Here is a 20,759-nt window from a genome sequence, read left to right on the forward strand (position 1 = left end):
TAGTGTATTTGATTCATCTAATAAAGGCAGGGTAAGCCTCTGATAGGGAGTGTGACTGGGAAAGAATAGGTGGGGTCCAAAGTTGATGACTGTGACCATCCTGGACATAAGGCACTGAGAGTAGCTCCTGAATTGGTTTTATAAAGTGAAATAACTCTGAAAGAAAATCAGATTTCTGTAGGGCTTCTATGAGTTTTTAAAAGGTATCATGTATAAAATATTCCCCAGTGTTACGATGGGAAGAAATTAAATACAGAGTAAAGATAAAGTAAGAATCACATTCTATTAACAAAATTTTAATGATGAAGCACTGCCTATTTTTTGGAATATTTGATGTTCAATGTCTTTCTTTCATCACTCCTTTTCAAATATTACGTTTAGAAACTCAAGGGATTTTAAAAGTATTTGAGACTGTGGTCAATATCAATTTCAAAATTAAAGAGACTAATTTTTATAAGGTTGGAAAACATATTTGGATACTTTATGTAAAATATTCTAGGTTTGTTCATGTGAATTGATTTGTCCCACCTAAGAAAACAATTGAATCAAGCTATTATCATTGTTTTTCTTAGAAGAGGATGCCTATCAATTTTTCCATGGTGAAAACATCATTTAAAATGTCTGAGTACATTACTATGCATTATTTTTAAGACTAGGGTGATAATTCTACATTTCTACCTCTGATTACTGCTTTTTGATGAATGAGGTAATTTTTGATAAGACATATTTACCCAAATGGTATTTAAACTGGAATATGTAAAGTACGGTTAAATTTTATGGAATATTAAAAATTAGCCCAGTCAAATGTACATAAAGCAACTTTGATATCACAGAATGATTCGCATTACCTTGCATTTATGTTCAGCTCTGGTGCTGTTGACTGTTTGTCTTTATTTGCATTCTCAGGTTCTTTCTCAGTTGTATCTCAAAACTGCCATAATATGGAAACATAATGCATGTTATTAGTTTAGCAACAGGAGGTTGAATAAATGTATTTCTTTTGGTTTATGTTTCTAATAAAAAGTAATTTTGATTTAAATTAGCACTATCTTTTTTTTTAGGCCTCCATTCCTTTGAAGGAATTGGAGCAGTTTAACTCAGATATACAAAAATTGCTTGAACCACTGGAGGCTGAAATTCAGCAGGGGGTGAATCTGAAAGAGGAAGACTTCAATAAAGATATGGTAAATTGGTTGTGATAAAAGTGTGAATGAAGTAGGAATGAAAATGAATAAATATTTGGAAGGAAATTAGATAACTCACGTCTCCAACTGAATTCACAGAATATACCTGGCTCATTGTGTGATTCTTTTGATTTTCATAAATACAAAGTATTCTTGTTGACCTTTCATCATAAATGCGAAATTTCTATGAAATTGTAATATGGGAGTATTTGTGAATTTTAATAAATAGTTGAATTTTGCTTTGACCTCTGCTATTTTTAAATTCTGGGTAGGGGAATGTAATAAAAAAAAAGAGCCAATTGAAAAATAAACTAGAAACTTTATAATTTCATTGGTCATAGATAGCTGATGTTTTGTGTCAGTCATGTTTTTGATCAGAGGGACAACTTCACACAATACAAGCATTGTTTACTTAAGTTTCACACAAGATGGTTTTACAAAATTTGAGTAAATAATATATATCTAGAATATGTACACATTCAAACAAGGTAAAGAAATATTACCCTTTAGGATGTTCATAGACTCCATTCTCCTACCACCCTGATTAACTTCAAAAGGTTCTTCTTACATTTCACAGTGGCTTGAATATTGCTGCAGCACATCCCTATTCGCTGACTGTTTTCCTTCCCTTCACCTGCTCCTTTCCACAATATTTTTTCTGCTCTTCCACTGCCACCACTTCTGTGGCATACTTAACCTTTACATGTATCATTCTAGAAATTTTCAGAATCATATTAATGACAGCGACCTCCCAGAAAAGGCTTCCACATGACATCACAAGGCAATATTTAAAATTTAAATAGTAGACATGTGAGGTAACAGGAGAAATAGCTCCTCCCACCACTTTTCCCATGGTAGCATTCTGACTTTCTGTAGCTTCCTCAATCAGGAGTCCCCATTACTGGGTTGTGGTGGCCCTGCTAACTGAGCTGGGGGAAAAGACAGACAAGAAGAGGCTTTCCAACTGCCTTCACTTCATGTAGAAGAAGATAGCAGAGAGCGCTGAGGTGAAAAAGTGATGCTTATCTCTTAGCCTGACCACAAACTCTGCACTAGGGTCCTTACCTGGTTGTGGGGAAATAAATGAAGTACGTTTTTTCATATTTCATTTTTGTTCATAGTCTTACAAAATGCCACGAGTTTTAAATGGCATAGTAATATAATTAAGTTCTTTTATAGACTATAAGTATTTGTCTGTGTCTTAGTTTGCATTTCACTAGACTAATAATTTACAAATCTCAACAAAAAGTAATTCCATTTGTTCTAAATAAAATGGATAGATCTTCACTCGTATTGGAGTTTATGCATGCATTTTAGATGTTAATATATTCCAACAAGTACCATAAAAATAATGCACAGATACATGTGATTTCAAAAATTATCATTTTGTAATCTTTAGCTCATTGGCATGCTGAGTGCCATTATATGGAGCGCTTCCTTAATAGAAAATTTTCATATTTAAATTGAAAGATAGATTAACTAGAGATGAAAAATAACATGATCACATAACCACGTAAGTTAGATTAGCACTTTTTCAAGTCATTTTATTTCTAATAAAATTAAAATATTCTTGGAACCTAAAAAGACAAAATACATGTTGAAAAATGTAGTTATTTTTTCAGTCATTTTTTCATGCTGACTTGGTATTCCTTATGTAAAATTAAGAGATATATGACATTTTAAAATTTAACTATTTCCAATATTTGACAGGAATTGATCATATCAATTTTTATTAATACACTCAATCCCAAATTTGAATATTTAGGCTGCAAATGCAAACAAGAAGTCATTAGATAATAATTAGTATACATTTAAACAAAATGTTTTCATATCACAACATGCTGCTATTTTAAAATGTGTTGCCGTCTCACACTTACATGCACACATACATATATTCCTATACACATCACTTAATGTTGTTAATGACAAGATTAATTTACTCCTCCAAACCTTTTTAACTTTTAGATCTATACTAAAACTCAAATTCAAAAGAATATTTTCACAAAAATCACATGTCTAATGAAAAAGTACCTTACTCTGTAAACTTCCAACTATGCCCATATATATATAATATATATATATATATATATATATATATTTAAAAAGAGGGAACTTACCTTTTTTAAAAGCTATAATACAAAATAGAAAAGAAAATCTATGAGCACTTTATATTAACTTTCCCTGAAATTTTAAATTGGATTCTTGTGTGTGTTTAAATAACATGTTTTATTATCTCTGTTAACAATGTACAGCTTTTTTAAAACCAAAATGAAGACTGTACTTGTTGTTTTTAATCAGAGTGAAGACAATGAGGGTACTGTAAAAGAATTGTTGCAAAGAGGAGACAACTTACAGCAAAGAATCACAGATGAGAGAAAGCGAGAGGAAATAAAGATAAAACAGCAGCTGTTACAGACAAAACATAATGCTCTCAAGGTATTAGAGCTAAAATTATAATATACCTTGCCTGTGGTTTTTTTCTCATATGTAGGGTAAAATATATTGTGCGTAAATAAAATCTGTTTAAGAATCTTACTCACCAGAAATTCACATTTTCTGTTCAATATATGTGTTTTATTTAGTGTTTTTGTTTTCTGAATTTGAGTCATGTTGCTTTAAATTTGCATTTATTTTTGTTCAGACATATTTCCTCAATAATATCAAAGAACACCAAAATGCACCATTTAGAGTAGCATTTATGCATTTAATTTTTTACTATGCTTTATTTTTATAAACTAATTTTGTATTTGTGTTGAAAATCCTGCACTAACAACCAGAATAACTGACTCTATGTTCTCCATTATTCCTGGTTCTCTTACCTTATCAGTTTTATATAGTAGGTCCAATTTTCACTAACTATACTTGTTTAATAAGGCTTGGATTTATCTCATTTTTTAAAAAATAAACTTTATTGTTCCAGTAAGTCACTCTTTGCAACTAACTATGCTTCTGTAAGAGTCTACTTTCACTTATATAGTAATCCTCAAAAATATTTGTAATTTATTTGAAGAACTGTTTTAATACTAAGCAGTAGTGTAGGGCTTCAAGTACCCATATGCCTCACCTGGACTGTACAGGAAGAAGAGAATAAGCTGTTGATTTTTCTATAATAATATCTCAAAAGTACATTCAATGAGACTGGACATGTGAAGTTTTGTGAAATAACTTTTTTTCATATATCTTTTGCAATATTCACTCTGCATGATGGCTGATTTTCTAATATTTTTAATTGCCAAGCTTTTCATTGTAAATCACTCTTTAGAGGTATGTAATTGTGTAGCTTGATCCATCTAGTGAGTGGATGGAATCTGCTTTTCATATACAAATAAGGGAATAAAACCTTTTTTCTGTACTAAACCGAATAAACACTGCTGAGAATGTAATTACACAATATTGTGCCAATAAGGAATGCACAAGGAAATTCTAATTAGACAGCAGTGTTCTGAAGGTGATTGGTGATAAATATAGTAAATATAAAAGGCCTCTTCCTGGAGGAGCATACAAAGCAAACCACAGTGTGCTCAGAAAGTCAAAAAGCTCTGTAATTCATACCCTCTGGCTGTGACCAAGGTTTCACAACACGTACACTAGTTATATGATGACATGTATCCTAGGGAACAGCAGTATTTTTACATATAGCCTTGTGCTTAGAAAAACAATCTCAGATTTATTATCATCAAGCCCTTTATTTTGGCAAAGATGTGGATTGTATTATGGGTAATGCAAAACTCAACTCTCACTAATGTGGCTATATCTTGGTACCTTTGAAAAGAACAGCACTCCCCACTGGACTCATCACAGGCATTTATTACCTCCACAGGAGGTTTAGAAATGCATTAAAATGTGAAATAAAGTCAATTTTATATTCCCAGTTTTAAGCAAAATGGAGAATGAAACCTCGATCATTCTTGCAAACATACGCTATAAGCAACAAATGAAAACCATCAACTCTGCTTGTTAGACCAGTTTTTGCCAACAAATTCAGAAGCTATGTTCACCTGCCAAGTCTTTCCAGTGCTAGTGCTTATGAAATATTGCAAAGAAAGTCAAAACTTTCCAATGAAATTAATTTCTCAGACATTATTTGATAGGCATCATTTTCTTTTGCTCAAATTAAATTTGTACACAATACCCTAATTGCTACCTCTTTGAAGAAATGAAAGCTGTACATAGAGTTCTTATGTTCCCAGAAATTATAAAATGGCATTTAGACTAATTCAACCAACTATAGAAGACATTTGACTATATTTATAGGAGTAAGATGATTGATCCCTTCTTTGTTTTTTTTTGTTTGTTTGTTTTTTTTGTTTTTTTTTGGGTTTTTCTCCGGTACCGGGAACCGAACTCACGACCTTGCGCTTGCCAGGCAGGCGCTTTTGCCGCTGAGCTAAATCCCCAGCCCCTTGATCCCTTCTTTGTTGATTTATTAAATCAGTCACTTACTACTCTCACTAAGTTGTAGTCTTTTTACATTTAGAACACGGTTTAGCATAATAATGGAGAAAATGGCTATGCAAGCCTTGACAAAAAAATAACTTTCTAATATTTAATTTGTCATTTTTCATGTACATTCACAGCTATAATAACATTAGACATACTTCTACACATGTAACTTGGAACAATTTATACAACAAAATGACTTTATATTTTAATCACACAATTTTAATAGCCTATAAAACATTTTTCTAGGCACTCCTAAATCCATGCCTACATGAAATTGTAATTGTGTTTAACTCGGGGCTGAATATATAAATTTTAGAATTTGATTTATTTTAGGTTTCAGATGCAAGCTCACTATGATTTTGCAAATATTTGGTTAAGTCAACTGTATTTATTAAAGTATTTTATATAGATTACACAACAATTCAGGTAGCTCACTGAGTCAATTAAATATGACAAGATTTCTAAGCAAGTTTGAACACACCAAAGGAAAATACTGTAAGTGTGTTTTTCAGGTTTCTTAGGTTATATTCATGTTTGTCACATACATATGTAATTTAATCATTCATCTCTATATTTTGCATTTATGTGTGGTTTTAAATATAAGGTGTACAAAAAAGATGAGAGACTTGAATTACTTTAAAAATAACTACAGCCAACAGTATACTATACATATATATATATTGATATTTTAATAATATCTGCACCATGAACAGGATTTGAGGTCTCAAAGAAGAAAAAAGGCTCTAGAAATTTCTCATCAGTGGTATCAATACAAGAGGCAGGCTGATGATCTCCTGAAATGCTTGGATGACATTGAAAAAAAATTAGCCAGCCTACCTGAACCCAGAGATGAAAGGAAAATAAAGGTAATGTTGTTTTAGAATGTCAATACTAGATTTTATAGCTAGTGTAATTACTTAACCCGTGAATATTATGTTTAAAATATTGATGTTTTTGTTTCTTTCCTTAGCATTATCTTTGATTTGATGCATCTCTTTGTATTGTGTTTTGTTTTGGTGACTGTACTGTATTAAGTGTTATTTAAATGATGTTATGTTGAATGAATAAAAAGTTTTTATTGTTGACAATGTACAATGAATTAAGCAATGTCATATGTTTTCTTGTAAAATTGTATTGACTTTGTGTATCTTTGTTCCAGATGAACTAATGACTTATCGGTATATGGACGACTTCTTTCTCATATTAGCACATTCATTTCACCAGAGCATCTTCACACTTCAGTGTCAAATCTCTATAGATTTATTTGCATATTGTCTGGCGATGTCTTTTTCTGTTATAATTTTGCATGTTTTATTTTGCTTCATTCTCTGTTGAGTTCCTCAAAACTTCAAAAAAGAAATACTTTACTGAATGGCCCTCTAAAATATATTCAATATGGATAGTCCCTAGTAAAGAATAAGTCATCATTTCAATTTGAGTCAACACAGAGCTCTAGATGAATTCAGGAGAAAGAAAATGTTACATCAATTTCATATTTTCTTAGATAGAATATCTAAAACTGAGCAATCAAATGATACCTGAAATAATATTTGGATTGTTGAGTGAGGAGTGACTCCTTCTATATTTGTAAGTTTTGAAAGATGACAATAAAGGAACAACAGCTTATGAAATTTCTGAGAGAAATATTTGCTGCTTGCAGGTTGGTTGATGTGGTTAGCTAACTGCCCTGGGCCCTGTATTGGTTTTGCTCAATAGGAAATTGATCGTGAATTGCAGAAGAAGAAAGAGGAGCTGAATGCGGTACGTAGGCAAGCTGAGGGCTTGTCTCAGGATGGGGCCGCAATGGCAGTGGAGCCAACTCAGATCCAGCTCAGCAAGCGCTGGCGGGAAATTGAGAGCAAATTTGCTCAGTTTCGAAGACTCAACTTTGCACAAATTGTGAGTTGTTACTGGCAAACCCACATATGTGTTTGCAACTACTACTCTCTTAGCAGAGGCCTACTAACAACACAACACATCTGGGTGCAATTTCAACCTTCTCATGTGCATTTGGAAAGAGAGGCGTTCCCTCACAATGGGCTCCTGTAACCCTAGTGCTGAATTTTTTCAAGTTAAGAACAATAAACTCACAGCTAATAGGAAAATCTCCCATTTCAAAAGTGAAAAGTACATCTTAATTTTCTTTGCTGCATCATACTTCATGACATTGGCAATGTGAATTTGTCAATTTATCATGCATTTACTTTACTTCAGTGTCTAATCCAGAAATACATATTGCTTTCCTAAGATCATCCCATGCTAATTTTACTTTCTTCCTGTATACCTGGTAAAGAAATACTTTGCGAAACATCATCTTATTTCAACCTGCATAAGACCTTATCTCTTTGACTTCAAGAATAATAGTTCAGTCTGCATACCTGGTTTAACTACTTAGTGGATCACAGTGCTAATCAAAAGAACTGGATGTCTAGTAAGATGGTCGGTTATTGACAGCAGATGAACAATGTCAAACTGAAATGTTACAAGCCAAAAGGCAAAGGAATGACGCTCCTTCTTTTGAACAAATGGATGGAAAGTGTGTGATTCTCTCTCTAAAGGGGCGATTCAGAATTATAAGATTGGTCTTAGTTCATTTTAATAGGGTATAAATCACAGAGATTTTCTGACAGATATAGTTCTTGTTTCTATTCCAAGTTCTTGCAAGATGAAGATGAACAAACACCATCTGTAATTACTCAGGAAAGTGCTCCTCACTAAACCAGGATGTAATAAGTCTGGAAAATAAGGCTTCAGCATTATGTCAGGTTGAATCATATGAAGCAAACAGATAGTCAACAATTTTGCCCTATGTTAATGACAGTTTCATATAGTTCAGCCTGTAAGTGAGATTTAAAAGGAAGTTCTATTTTGATATTGTTGAGTTAATTTACTGTGGTATATTTTTAACTATTTCTAAGTTAACACAGATGTAAACATAGGGAAAATATACGGCAATTTTAGTCACTTTTTAAATCATGAATATACTTTTTCTACGAAATCCAATACCTCTGAAGTTTAATAGCACCTAACTATTCTGCACTGGAGGAAATAATATAAGAAATATTGAAACTACATGAAATGTTAAGTTTAACTCTAGCTGACTGAACATTTCAGCCTATTATCATTCACATTATATTTTATAAACATATCATAAATCACTCAAGCTTATGTAACAGGTATCCTCTATGTGCAGATGCAGCCACAAAGGAAATTCTAGTAAAATAGCTTTTCTTTGTTTCAATAGCCCATTTATAGAAGTCCGTTGCTCTGAATTACCTGATATATACTCATTTCTCCATTTCAATTTTACTTCTGTCTTGACATATGCAATGTGCAGGATTAAAATTTGTTATGATCTCGCCATGTTAATTTATCAGTGCTTTAAAGGTCAGTAGACACAAGCCTCAAAATCTCCATAAACCACTCACTTAAAATCTGTATGTCCCTAAGCATAGGAGGTGCTCTACAAATATTTGTACAGTATAACCATGACTATTTTTAAGAAAGAAAAACATAAAAATGGTACAGAATTTCAAAACAAGATGATAGGAAATTAACAGTGGTTCTTATATTGCATATTATTATCTTCAAATTAGTTGCTCAGATTACCTGTCAAAATTAAGGAAGGATAAGTAATCAGTACAAAACTTTAAAACGACAAATCATAGTAAGATGTTAAGATATGTTTGTCTTTAGAAACATTATTTATATGAGAAATTTCCAAAATTCAGAAAGAGAGGGGCTTTCTATATTAATTTTTGTCTGTGTATAAATTATAATAAATTCAATATTATTTGGCATTGGATTTGAATCGGTAGATAAGTAGCTATATCCATAGATACATAAATAAAATGGAGATATTATATTTCATTGATTTCTACTGTATTTTAAAAATTGATTTCCCCATCATCACTAATTAGAGCTGTCCATCTCAATTCTGCCACCTTTGAGAAAGCCACAAGTGAAGAGCTTCATGAAAAGTTATATTTGTAGTAATCATATCATAGGCCTGATGCAGCATAGATTTCCATAGCTTCTGAATTCCTCACATACCCCTGCATTCTCCTTCTGCATTTCTCTCACCTTTATTTCTCTTAACATTCCCTTTCTCTAGATATAGGTTCGAAATTTGTAGTCTGTCATTCATGACAGCAACCATTCAATAGTAGGCAGTCTTGTAACATCTTAGCATTTGAGAAATAAGTTTAAAATGAAAAGTTAATTTTCATTATTTTAAAGAGAAAGATGCAGGAATGATATAAACAGCATACCTTTAAAGTATTTAGGGTAGTGCGTCCCTGGTAGAGCCATACGTGGCAAGATAAACTGCAGAAGAGGCTTGGAATTTTATGTCAGAGAACCATGAGGCAGTAACGGTCTTATTGTGAAAGAACCCAGACAGAAGTACAGACCAATGCAGAGTATACTGTGTATATCAGTGACCCTCCTCAGGGAATGTAAGAAGCAATAAAGGAAAGACAACAGACTGGGAAAGAGCAGGTCAAATTTTTCTCCAGATGTTCACCGTGTGGAAACTCTTGCCCTACTTAGTAATATAACAGAGTTTTTAAGAATTTATTTCCTGTTGGTGTAGAGACTAGGTTGCTCAAGACCAAGCACTGACTATCAACTGAACATAACAATTTTTTTTTCTACAGAATCTATTATGTGGCCTGGTAAGAGTAATATTTCCCAAGGTGAATAAAATGAATATGAACTGTTCTGTTAGGTCTGTGACTGTGGGTAAACTTCTCTCAGCTCCATTTTTCTCATCTCTACAAAGGGAAGATGCATGTTTGTAGAGTGACATAAGGTAATATTTGTGAAACACTCACCATATTATGTGTTAACATGGAAAAAAAGAGTTTAAAAACATGATATGTTTCTAAGCCATTAAGAGATTTAGGCTCAGTATGTACCATTTGCTTCAAGCGTATTAATATAAGATATCCAATGTATTTTGTTCAGTGCAAGTACTAATTTGATACCATAGTCCTTCAGCGAGCAGTTTTGGCTAGATTCCCAGCTTGTTCTCTGAAAATTTCATGTGCACCTGATGACTATCAATGAAAGGCATGATTCTCCCTGAACTTATTGACAGAACTCTATTTGAATTATCGTTCACATGAAGGGAACTAGCAAAGTAAAAGAAAGGTGCTGAAAACAGTTGAAAAGCATTGAAACACACATACATTTCAGTAACCTTAAATGTAGTATGTGACAATTCATCTCAGCTAGCCCAAGCAAAGGCAACCACAAAATTACCCAGTGAAGGAACTTCCACAACCAAAGGCTGATATGGAACTGCTGAACAAAGTAAACTCACAGACCACAGTTACAATGGTTGTGAAAAATTGTCTTTGTCTAAACAACATCAGAAGCTAATATAAAAAGGTGAATGTACATTTAATGAACTAAAGAAACGAGATGAGAGAATAGTCAGAGAAAACTTTAAAATAAGCATTTCATTGCTCAAAAATAAAAAGAACAGAATGTAAATTATACAATTAGTGCAGGCTGTTTTGAAGAGTCATGGGAAGATATGAAAACACAGAAAGTCCAGAAAGAAAAATTTGATTAGTAAAAGTGATTCAAACAACTTTTTAAAAAGTTGGTTTATAACAGAACAAAGAATGTATTAATTGGGAGATGCTGAGGAAAGTTTTGTTTTGCTGAAAGAATTAGACGATGTGAAGAATACAGTATAAAGCTCGAACATACACAAGAAAAGAGGCCTGGATTGCAAAAATGGAGAGCATGGCAGAAAGATATGATTTTATTATATGTAGCTGACATTACATAGCACTGAATAAATTTCAATTTGCATGAGTCTTTACATTGAATACTATTCTATCAGTGTTTAAAAAATAAAAGTGTGTCCATCCACAGCTCACTAGCTCTGAATGAAACTCAGACATCAAATGACAAAGGAGGTATCACAAAAGTTACTGAAGGCAAGATCGAATGCTTACAGGGGACAATATCAGCAGACTTTTCATAAACGACAGACACTAGAATATAATAAATGTGGGAAGATCTTCAAAATACTACACAAATTTTCCAATACCAGGTAAATTATGATTCAAGAATAAAGATAAAATATACTCAGACATACAGCTAGTATTATATAAAGTAAAACAAGTGTAATTTAATATTGTTAAAAGTACTACTCAACATTATACTTGAGGAACAGGGAATATAAAAGTGGAAGGAAGGATAACGCTATGAAAAAGGTGTGTAATTCATTTCTATATGAAAAACAACATGTTAACATATCTTGTAGCAAATGACTAACATTCTGGTAAGTGCAGCAAAGGAAAACACAGAGTATTACAAAAGAGGAGAATTTTTTTTAACTGACCCTACACTATGAAGAGCACAATATGAGACTGGTTCTAGATAGTACCAACAGACATAGGACTACTAGATGATGTACTTCATGGAAATTTCTGCCACCTATCATGTTTCTAGAAAGCAAAGCTCTCTAGGAACTTCAGCAAAGCATGAAAACCTAAACTTCAGAAAAGCATGTAAGCATGCCCTGAACAGCTGTAAACTTGACCTGCCTCTGAAAGGGAGAACACAAAAACACATTTCACCTTAGAAGGAAAAGAAATGCGCTGTTTTCTAAGTACAGTAGCTCTAATTGTCCTGGATATCCTATGACCTCAAATATGAAGTTTATGATGCTTATGTTCAGCATTTCTTCTCTGGAAGGCCTAAAGAAAGCCTCAGCTACAGAACAGCCAATCAAGAGTAAGTGATCCACCGCACTCCTCACTAACCCATATCTAAATTAATTGGTGTCTACATCTCTAGATGTTGGTAAATTGCACCTTCATTTAGAGGTAAAACCTGCATGTCATCCATGATTATGCTTCTTTTTTATTAACATAATTGATTTCAAATTCTGCTAAGTTTACCTGCAGAATACATCTTTCAACAAAACACTCCTCAGAGCCAGTTATGGTGGTGCATGCCTGTAATCCCAGCACAAGGGAGGGAGGCTGAGGCAGAAGGATCTCTGTGAGTTTGAGGCCAACCTAGGATACATAAAAGAATTCAAGGCTATCCTGCACCACATAGTGAAACCCTGTCTCAAAAAAATAAGAAGAAACTGCTCCTCAGTATCTGCATAACAGAAGCCTAGTCTACAAAATCATTTCTCATGATGCTGATGCATCTGTAATGCTTGCTCGAATTCTTTTCCCACCTACACTTTATTTATTCTGGTGATGTTAGAGGGTGCCTTTCTGTGATAGAAATGAGATGGTATCAAGCCCCTGCTGCCTGTTCCCTTTCAGTGAAATCCTATGAGTTTCTACATTGTCTAGTCACTGCCTGTCACTCATTACTCAAACTATCTCCTGTTTTGGTATTTTGCTGCCATTATGGTATGAAGTTATCTCATCTATATTTAAACACACTAGCTTAGGGGCTGGGGATTTAGCTCAGCGGCAAAAGCGCCTGCCTGGCAAGCGCAAGGTCGTGAGTTTGGTTCCCGGTACCGGAGAAAAACCAAAAAACCAAAAAAAATAAAAAATAAAAAATAAACACACTAGTTTAATTTCTATTGCAAGAGCTATATATGTAGTTGGATTTTTTATTCATTTTTATTTTAAAGAGAGTAGTACATGAGAAACAAACAAACAAACAAAAAAATAGAACAGTAGCACCATACCAGTATCACGAACATAAACGAATCAAAGCAAGAACATTCAAAGTGATACAGGGTCTCAAGACAAATTAAAAAAAAAAAACAATGGTTGCTATATTGCATATTGTATGCTCAGCTCCATTGCTCAGATTATCAGATGCAAGAATGAAAGATTGCTCAAACCATTAAAGAGAATAAGAAAATAATTCTTCAATAAAACATTAATTTGGAGATTCCTCACAAAACTAGGATCAGAAGTTCCATTTAACCCAGCTATTCCCCTTCTGGGTAATTTTTTCCCAGAATAATTAAAGACATCATACCACAGCGATATATGTGCACCCGTGTTTATAGCAGCACAATTATTATAGCTAAATCTTGGAAACAACCCAGATGCCCATCCACTGAGGAATGGATAAAAAAGTTGTGGTACTTTTATACAAGGGAGTATTACTCAGCTATTAAAAAAGATAAACTCGAGGCTTTTGTAGGTAAATGGATGCAACTAGAGATCATACTCATAAGTGAGATAAATCGGACCCACATGTGTAAACATCATATTGTCTCCTTGGTGTAGGAACCTGAAAGACTAGGTAAAACTCAAAACATACAATGGATGATAAGAAAGGGAAAGAAATTGCTCAAAGAAAGGAATGACTGGGATGAGTGAAAGAAGAAAAAAGAAAGAAGGAAGGCAAAACATAAATATATATATGAATAGCTGTGATGACTGTATTGCTGTTGTCTGATGGTGTATTGAAATGAACAGTTAATGCTCACAATTTTTTATGCTCTGATCGACTTTGCATGCTTGTGTCTGGTGGCCTGAACCACTGACTTGAAGGTAATAATATACAATGGAATTAAAATGGTGAGCTCCTACCATCTTGTCTAGTGAAACTCTGTATGTACTTGTTTTTGATAGAATATTTTCACCTAGATTTCTGCATAGGTCCTAGAACTTACTTAGCCATCTTTGCAGTTAAGGACAATGAATATTTAGTAGGATGTTGATGTATCATCTGGAGCTGTGATGTAAGTATTTCAGATTACAAAAATATTTTATACTCCATAATTTTAAAATGGATCTTAAGGCTGCTGATCAGAACAATAATTTTTATTACAGTTACTTCTAGAAGTGGAATAATGAGGAAAGATAGTTACTGAAAGTCAATAGTGCCATAATAGTGAACATGAAAAGGATTACAAAAAATATTACAAAGGAAGACTTACTACATCAGATTAATTATAATAGGATTTTTCAACAATATTAATAGTATGCGTTTCAAGAATATACACATTCCTACAGAGCACATTCCATTAACGGTAAATTAATGTTTTTCATACATCACTTTAAATGTCATGGGAAGTATTATTTAAATTAGTAAAATGAAAACAGGTTAGTGTGTACATAGGCCCACTAAAATTTTAATATATTTTAAAATTTAAGTAATTTATATCTACAAAATATCTTGCATGCATCTACTGTAAGCACACTAGTGATCTTGCCATTGAAACGCATCCCAGGACAAAATAAAGGTGGAGAATAAAACAGTGCTTCCCACAGCAAAGTGTGGGTTACTCAGAAGGAAGAAATACAATCCGATACTCAAACAAATGGAGGAAATACTGGATTAAGTAAATATTTCTTACCCTAAATATTTTCAATATTTTAATCATATGATTATGAAATTATAGGAGAGATTCAACAGACTTTCACATATGCACAGTTGCAGCAAAAAAGGGAAATTTCATTCCAGATTGATTACGGGATTCATGTTTGAACGGTGTCAAGAACTAGTGTTTATGAGAATAATATTGGTAAAACCATCACACTGCCATTGTGTTTCTATTTCTTGTGATTGTCTTAAAAATTAAACAGATGTACAAGAAGAGTAATCACACAGCTGTTTGCCACCACTTTATGTAAAATAATGCTGAAACCTAGATTCACCAGTGCACATTATTTTTTTTTGGCAATTTTTCTCCTGTCTCATAATGAAAACATTTCCTTTTGAGAATAAAATAAGGGAAAAACATTTTCTTCGCAAAGTTGCCACATATATTTTTTTTGCCTTGATATAAAACAAAGATTATCAGCTGCCAATGCAACATCCTTGGAGAATTTGAGAACATAACCAATTTTCTTATTTACAGACAGAATGTTCTTTAGTAAATGGAGTTGTGAATATAAAAGACTAATAATTGTTGGTATGGAAAATTTTGAACAAGGATGTAGCTGCTTATAGAAATTTCTTCCTCTCAGCTTCAGTTTTGTAATTAATATATCACAAGGGTTCAGAAAGAAATTAGATATGTTAAGATTATTTTTTCTAGACTCTTCATCATTATGATGGCTGTTGCCACTTCTTTGGTAATATTTTTAAATTCCTTAGCTTGAAAATTTATTTTGTTTTTCATTTTAAAGAGAAAACAAATAAAAATAGTGAAACAGAATTTCAAAACAAGATGAAAGTAATAATGGTTATTATATTGCACAGTTATCTTCAAGCTAGTTGTTCAAATTTCAAGCTATAGGCATGCTGACTTCTTATATAATATAATGAATTTAATGGTGATTTGGTAAAGAGCTAGAATCCACTTCATTAAGTCTCTCACTTCTCATTTCAATTACATGTAATTTCTGGATTGAAAAAGTTTTTATAAGTTTTAAGCAATAGATGAACTCACAATGTATGGTGAAACCTGTGCTCCCTGGGTGCCATGAATGAGCACATCATCTTATGTGATACTCAGATGGATGTCAGTGACTAATGGCTACAAGAAAGTTTTCAGAACCATGTAGGATAAACACTACATGTGGCCTCATGCTATACATAACACAGAGATAAAAATGAAGCCTCTTCAAGGGTTGCCCTCTCACCACAGTGAAAATAAGGCAATGTTTAAGATAATCATCCTTTCAAATTTTTTTTTATATTTTTCAATCCAGAAATCACATGTAATTGAAATGAGAAGTGAGAGACTTAATGAAGTGGATTCTAGCTCTTTACCAAATCACCACTAAATTCATTATATTACATAAGAAGTCAGCATGCCTATAGCTTGAAATTTGAACAACTAGCTTGAAGATAACTGTGCAATATAATAACCATTATTACTTTCCTTTTATCTTGTTTTGAAATTCTGTTTCACTATTTTTATTTGTTTTCTCTTCAAAATGAAAAAGAAAATAAATTTTCAAGCTAAGGAATTTAAAAATATTACCAAAGAAGTGGCAACAGCCATTATAATCATGAAGAGTCTAGAAAAAATAATCTTTTTTTGCTTTTTTTTTGTTTGTTTTTCTTCCGGTACCAGGAATTGAACCCACGACCTTGCGCTTGCCAGGCAGGCGCTGTGCCGCTGAGCTAAATCCCCAGCCCCTAGAAAAAATAATCTTAACCTATCTAATTTCTTTCTTAACCCTTGTGATATATTAATTACAAAACTGAAGCTGAACATAAATTAGTAAAAATACCAGTACTTCAGTTGAGAAAGCAAACAAATCTCAAGCAGGTAAAACAATAAATATACGTATAACACCATGTTGAATTCTAAAGACAAAGAGTTTTCAACACAGGTGCCTCGACAGATTATTTTATGAAGTAGTAACCCTTGAAATGACAGCTGATTTTATTATTATTATTATTTTTTTTTTTTTTGGTTTTTCTCCAGTACCAGGAACCGAACTCACGACCTTGCGCTTGCCAGGCAGGCACTTTGCCACTGAGCTAAATCCCCAACCCCTACAGCTGATTTTAGAGCAATGATAAAAGCCAGACGGTGGTGGAATACCTACAAAACAATGAAAGAAAACATCCGTGAACACAGAATTGTATATGCACAGAAACTCTCAACTATTACATTCATGTAAAGATCTTTTCTGACAAACAAAAGCTGAATTGACCAACATGACATTCTCATTGACAGGTTATCAAGGTTTGTTTTTTTTAAGCTATAAAATAACAGAGATGAACGTGTTTTCATTTTCCTTTTCGTTTTGCACTACTGGGGATTCAACCCAGGTAGTTCACACTGAGCTACATTCCAAGTGCTCCTTTTTTTTTTTTTTTTTTTTTTTTTTTGAGACAGTGTCTTGCCAAATTGCTCAGCTGCCCAGTTAGGGCTCCTGTCAGTGAACCTTCTGTCTCAGCCTCCAAGTGCTGGGATAGAAGACACATACTACCACTGCCAGGTGAGAATGGAAAAATTGAGCAGCCAGGAAAAATGGCAAACAACAAAAGTGAATGATAAAAGCCTTAAGAAATATTTAGTATATGTAAAATTATCTGATTTATACATGAAATGTAAAATAATCAAAATACTGAACATTGATTAAAATAACTAAAATACTGACTGAAATGTGAGAAGGAGATTGATTGGAGTTCACCTATTTTGCCTCATACCTGCATTTCTTTTCCAACTCCAATGGCGGAAGGTACTCCTCTCTAAGGCTTCAGTGCCCAGTCCTTGAAAATTTTCCATTTCCTGTCTTTTGTATATATGCATTGCTTGTTTCATCCCATCTCATGACTTTATTATCAGCTATAAGATGTTTCCTAGTCTTCTTCCCTGAATTGCAGAGACGAGAGTGTCAAATTTTCAAATATAAACCTATCTTTGCATTCCTTTATCTATTCTCAGCACAATAAAAGCCCATTGTTTGATAATACAACACAGATTTAACTTTGATCAAAAGTTTCCAATATATACCCGTCTACTTGAAATTGAAATCCAAATCCCTTAAATGAATTTCAAAAGATATAATACCTGGCCAGGTCCCACCATTAACTCTCTGGCCTTACTTCTTAATACTTTACTTCCTGATCACTCGGCTCCAACACTGATCTATTCACTGAACTATATGTATAATGTGTCCCCTCTGCGTAAAACACTCTTTCCCCATTTATCTATACGGTTCCTTCCATTTCTTACTTCAAGTCTGTACTTAAAAATGCTCTTCTTGGTACAACTCTTGTCTCTCTCTCTCTCTCTCTCTCTCTCTCTCTCTCTCTCTGAAGTTATCAGTGCCTTCACAATTTATTTTCCATCAAGTACACTACTAAGGAAATTCATAGTGTTTCCCCTCTTTATCTTAGTGGATTATTTATCCCTTCCTGGAGTAAGAGATCCAAAAATGTTTCCCCTCTTTATCTTAATGGAGTATTTTTCCCCCCTAGAGTAAGAGATCCAATAATGCAAGAATTTTTTCTTCTTCCTCTATGCTTTGTTCTCAAAGCCAAAAACAGAGACTAGATACACTGTATCTTTTTTAATACATGAAAAAATGATAGTCATTTTGTTATTGTTTAGACATAAAAAATTTATAGCACTTCTTAGTAATTTTAGAGAACTATTGAAGTGCCATAAAGAATATAAAGTTTCTAAAAAAGTAGAGGGGAAGTATATACAAAGGTATTGAGATGAAGAGAATAGTCCCAACAGGAAACTGAGGTTTAAGAATATTAATCGGATTTTCCAAAGGTAATAAATGACCATATTAACATAGGACTTCGGATTTTCTGAGTCTCTGTAGTCTGAAGCCATTACTGTGTACGAAACATAATGTCAATTACAATTTAATGATCTTTAAGTTTAAAGGAATTTTTCATTTTATACATACGATTTTCTAACGTGTTACTACACTTTGTAAATGTGCCCCTAAATGACGGGCTCTCAATATTACAATAAAGTAAAAATACTAGAATAAATGTGTTAGGCAAAACTCATGATTCTGAGCAATCTTATTCATAGATTTCTGCCTATGTTTGGTATGTAATTTTGTATTTAATTCATGTTATTTAATTCATGTTATGAATTAAAGTTACAGTAATGGACTGTATTCAAAATTCAATTTGTGTAAAATCTTTCAAAAAATACTATCTTTCTCATGGTAATTTAATTTTCTTATGGTAATAGACTATTAAACTTTGCTATCAAGTGAAAATTTTACATTGTTCAGGAAATACTAATGGTAAATATAATTTTAAATAATATATAATAACAAATTTAGCCATAATGATTATTGATAGGTTCTAATTTATTATATTTTTGGTAAAATTAGAAAAACCAACTCATACCATCTGATGAAGTAACTTTCTTCACTAAAACTAATATTGTCTCTCCTACAAATGCCACAACTTTGAAGTTATTACAGTTGAGAAAACTATTTTAAAATAATTTACTTCTCATTGGGAATTCCTATTTGCTTAAGGACATAAAGCAAAAATTTAACTTTCTGCCATAAAATTAAAATGATGATATCAGTTATTTTTATCTCAAATATTACATTCATTCTTTAATATGAGGTCTGAAAGACTAGATGTTTATAAAGGGTATGTATAGTACTTAAAACAGCCTAAAATGACTATGATTCATCACACAACTTGCCTTCGTTCTCATACAGTAAAGGGGAAAGGGTTTCCATATGAAGGTTAAGTTTTAAAATGAAGATGTTGTTCCCTTAGTGTTAGGAGGTATTAAAAACATTATTTTATTATATTCGTGTCTTTCCTCTTTGTTTATTTTTAATGACAACCTCCAAATAATTGTGATGATGAACTGAAATTACAATGCCATATACTTACTGAGAGACTATATTCATTTCTTTTTAAACACGTGCAATTGTTATTTCTTTCATTCAATAAACATTTATCTATTGCTTCCTATGTGCCAGACAACACAAAACATAAAATAGCATAGGCAAGTCCATAGCAATAATACAAAAAATGTGGTATTTGATAAATATAGCTCATACAATGCAGAGAGAAAAGAGCAAGAATTTATACACAGCAATTTGACCTCCATTTGCAACACAACAATAAAAAGTGTAATTTTCTCCAATCTAAATTTGCTTTGAAAATATGGAACACCAGCTGGAAGAAAGCTCAGATGGCTTCTGCAGTGGAGTTGGAAATATCCTTCTGAGCATGCCCGAAACAAATGGTTAAAAATAATTAAATCATTCACACCATCTGTGAATCATTCTGATTTTTCAGTGATTACTTAAGACTCTCATTGTATGGAACATATTCTGAAAACAGATGAATAAAATTAATTCAAGTGAATAGCTTTACCCACTTTGGTTTTTCACTAAATAAAAACAATTACAAGGTTTTTAAGTTTGCTACGTTATCCGATTATCCTCTTGTTCTTCTTTATGAACTAATAGTGTCTGACATATTACTTAGTTTTTGCTTTAGTAATACAAATGCATTTATCTACAGACAATTCCTTATATGACATAATTTTTCTGGAAAAATTCTATATTTTTACCATTTGTTTAACTTTTTAAGTATAGTTCAGTATGCATTGAGTAATAGCCAGCTAATACACAACTAAATAAAAATACAAGTTGATTGCATTCAGAAATTTAATACCATGTACTCTATTCATGCACAAATTTAAACGTTTTTAAATAATTATTTTAACACTTATAAAACAGAAGGAAACTATTTATTGGTGATTAATGA

General features: G+C 32.6%; 1 protein-coding gene across 1 annotated transcript in view; it reads left to right on the plus strand.

Annotated features, from left to right (window-relative positions):
• The window catches only part of Dmd (dystrophin), a 2,013,932-nt gene that overhangs the window by 820,353 nt on the left and 1,172,820 nt on the right, over window positions 1-20,759 (plus strand). Inside the window, exons 38-41 of the mRNA XM_013507710.1 lie at window positions 1,062-1,184; window positions 3,483-3,620; window positions 6,341-6,493; window positions 7,344-7,526. Of these exons, the coding sequence (XP_013363164.1) occupies window positions 1,062-1,184; window positions 3,483-3,620; window positions 6,341-6,493; window positions 7,344-7,526 (597 nt within the window). The remainder of the gene's footprint in view (window positions 1-1,061; window positions 1,185-3,482; window positions 3,621-6,340; window positions 6,494-7,343; window positions 7,527-20,759) is intronic.

The sequence above is a fragment of the Chinchilla lanigera genome, unplaced genomic scaffold (assembly GCF_000276665.1).
Source record: "Chinchilla lanigera isolate Chin_1 unplaced genomic scaffold, ChiLan1.0 scaffold00134, whole genome shotgun sequence".
NCBI classification, from domain to species: domain Eukaryota; kingdom Metazoa; phylum Chordata; class Mammalia; order Rodentia; family Chinchillidae; genus Chinchilla; species Chinchilla lanigera.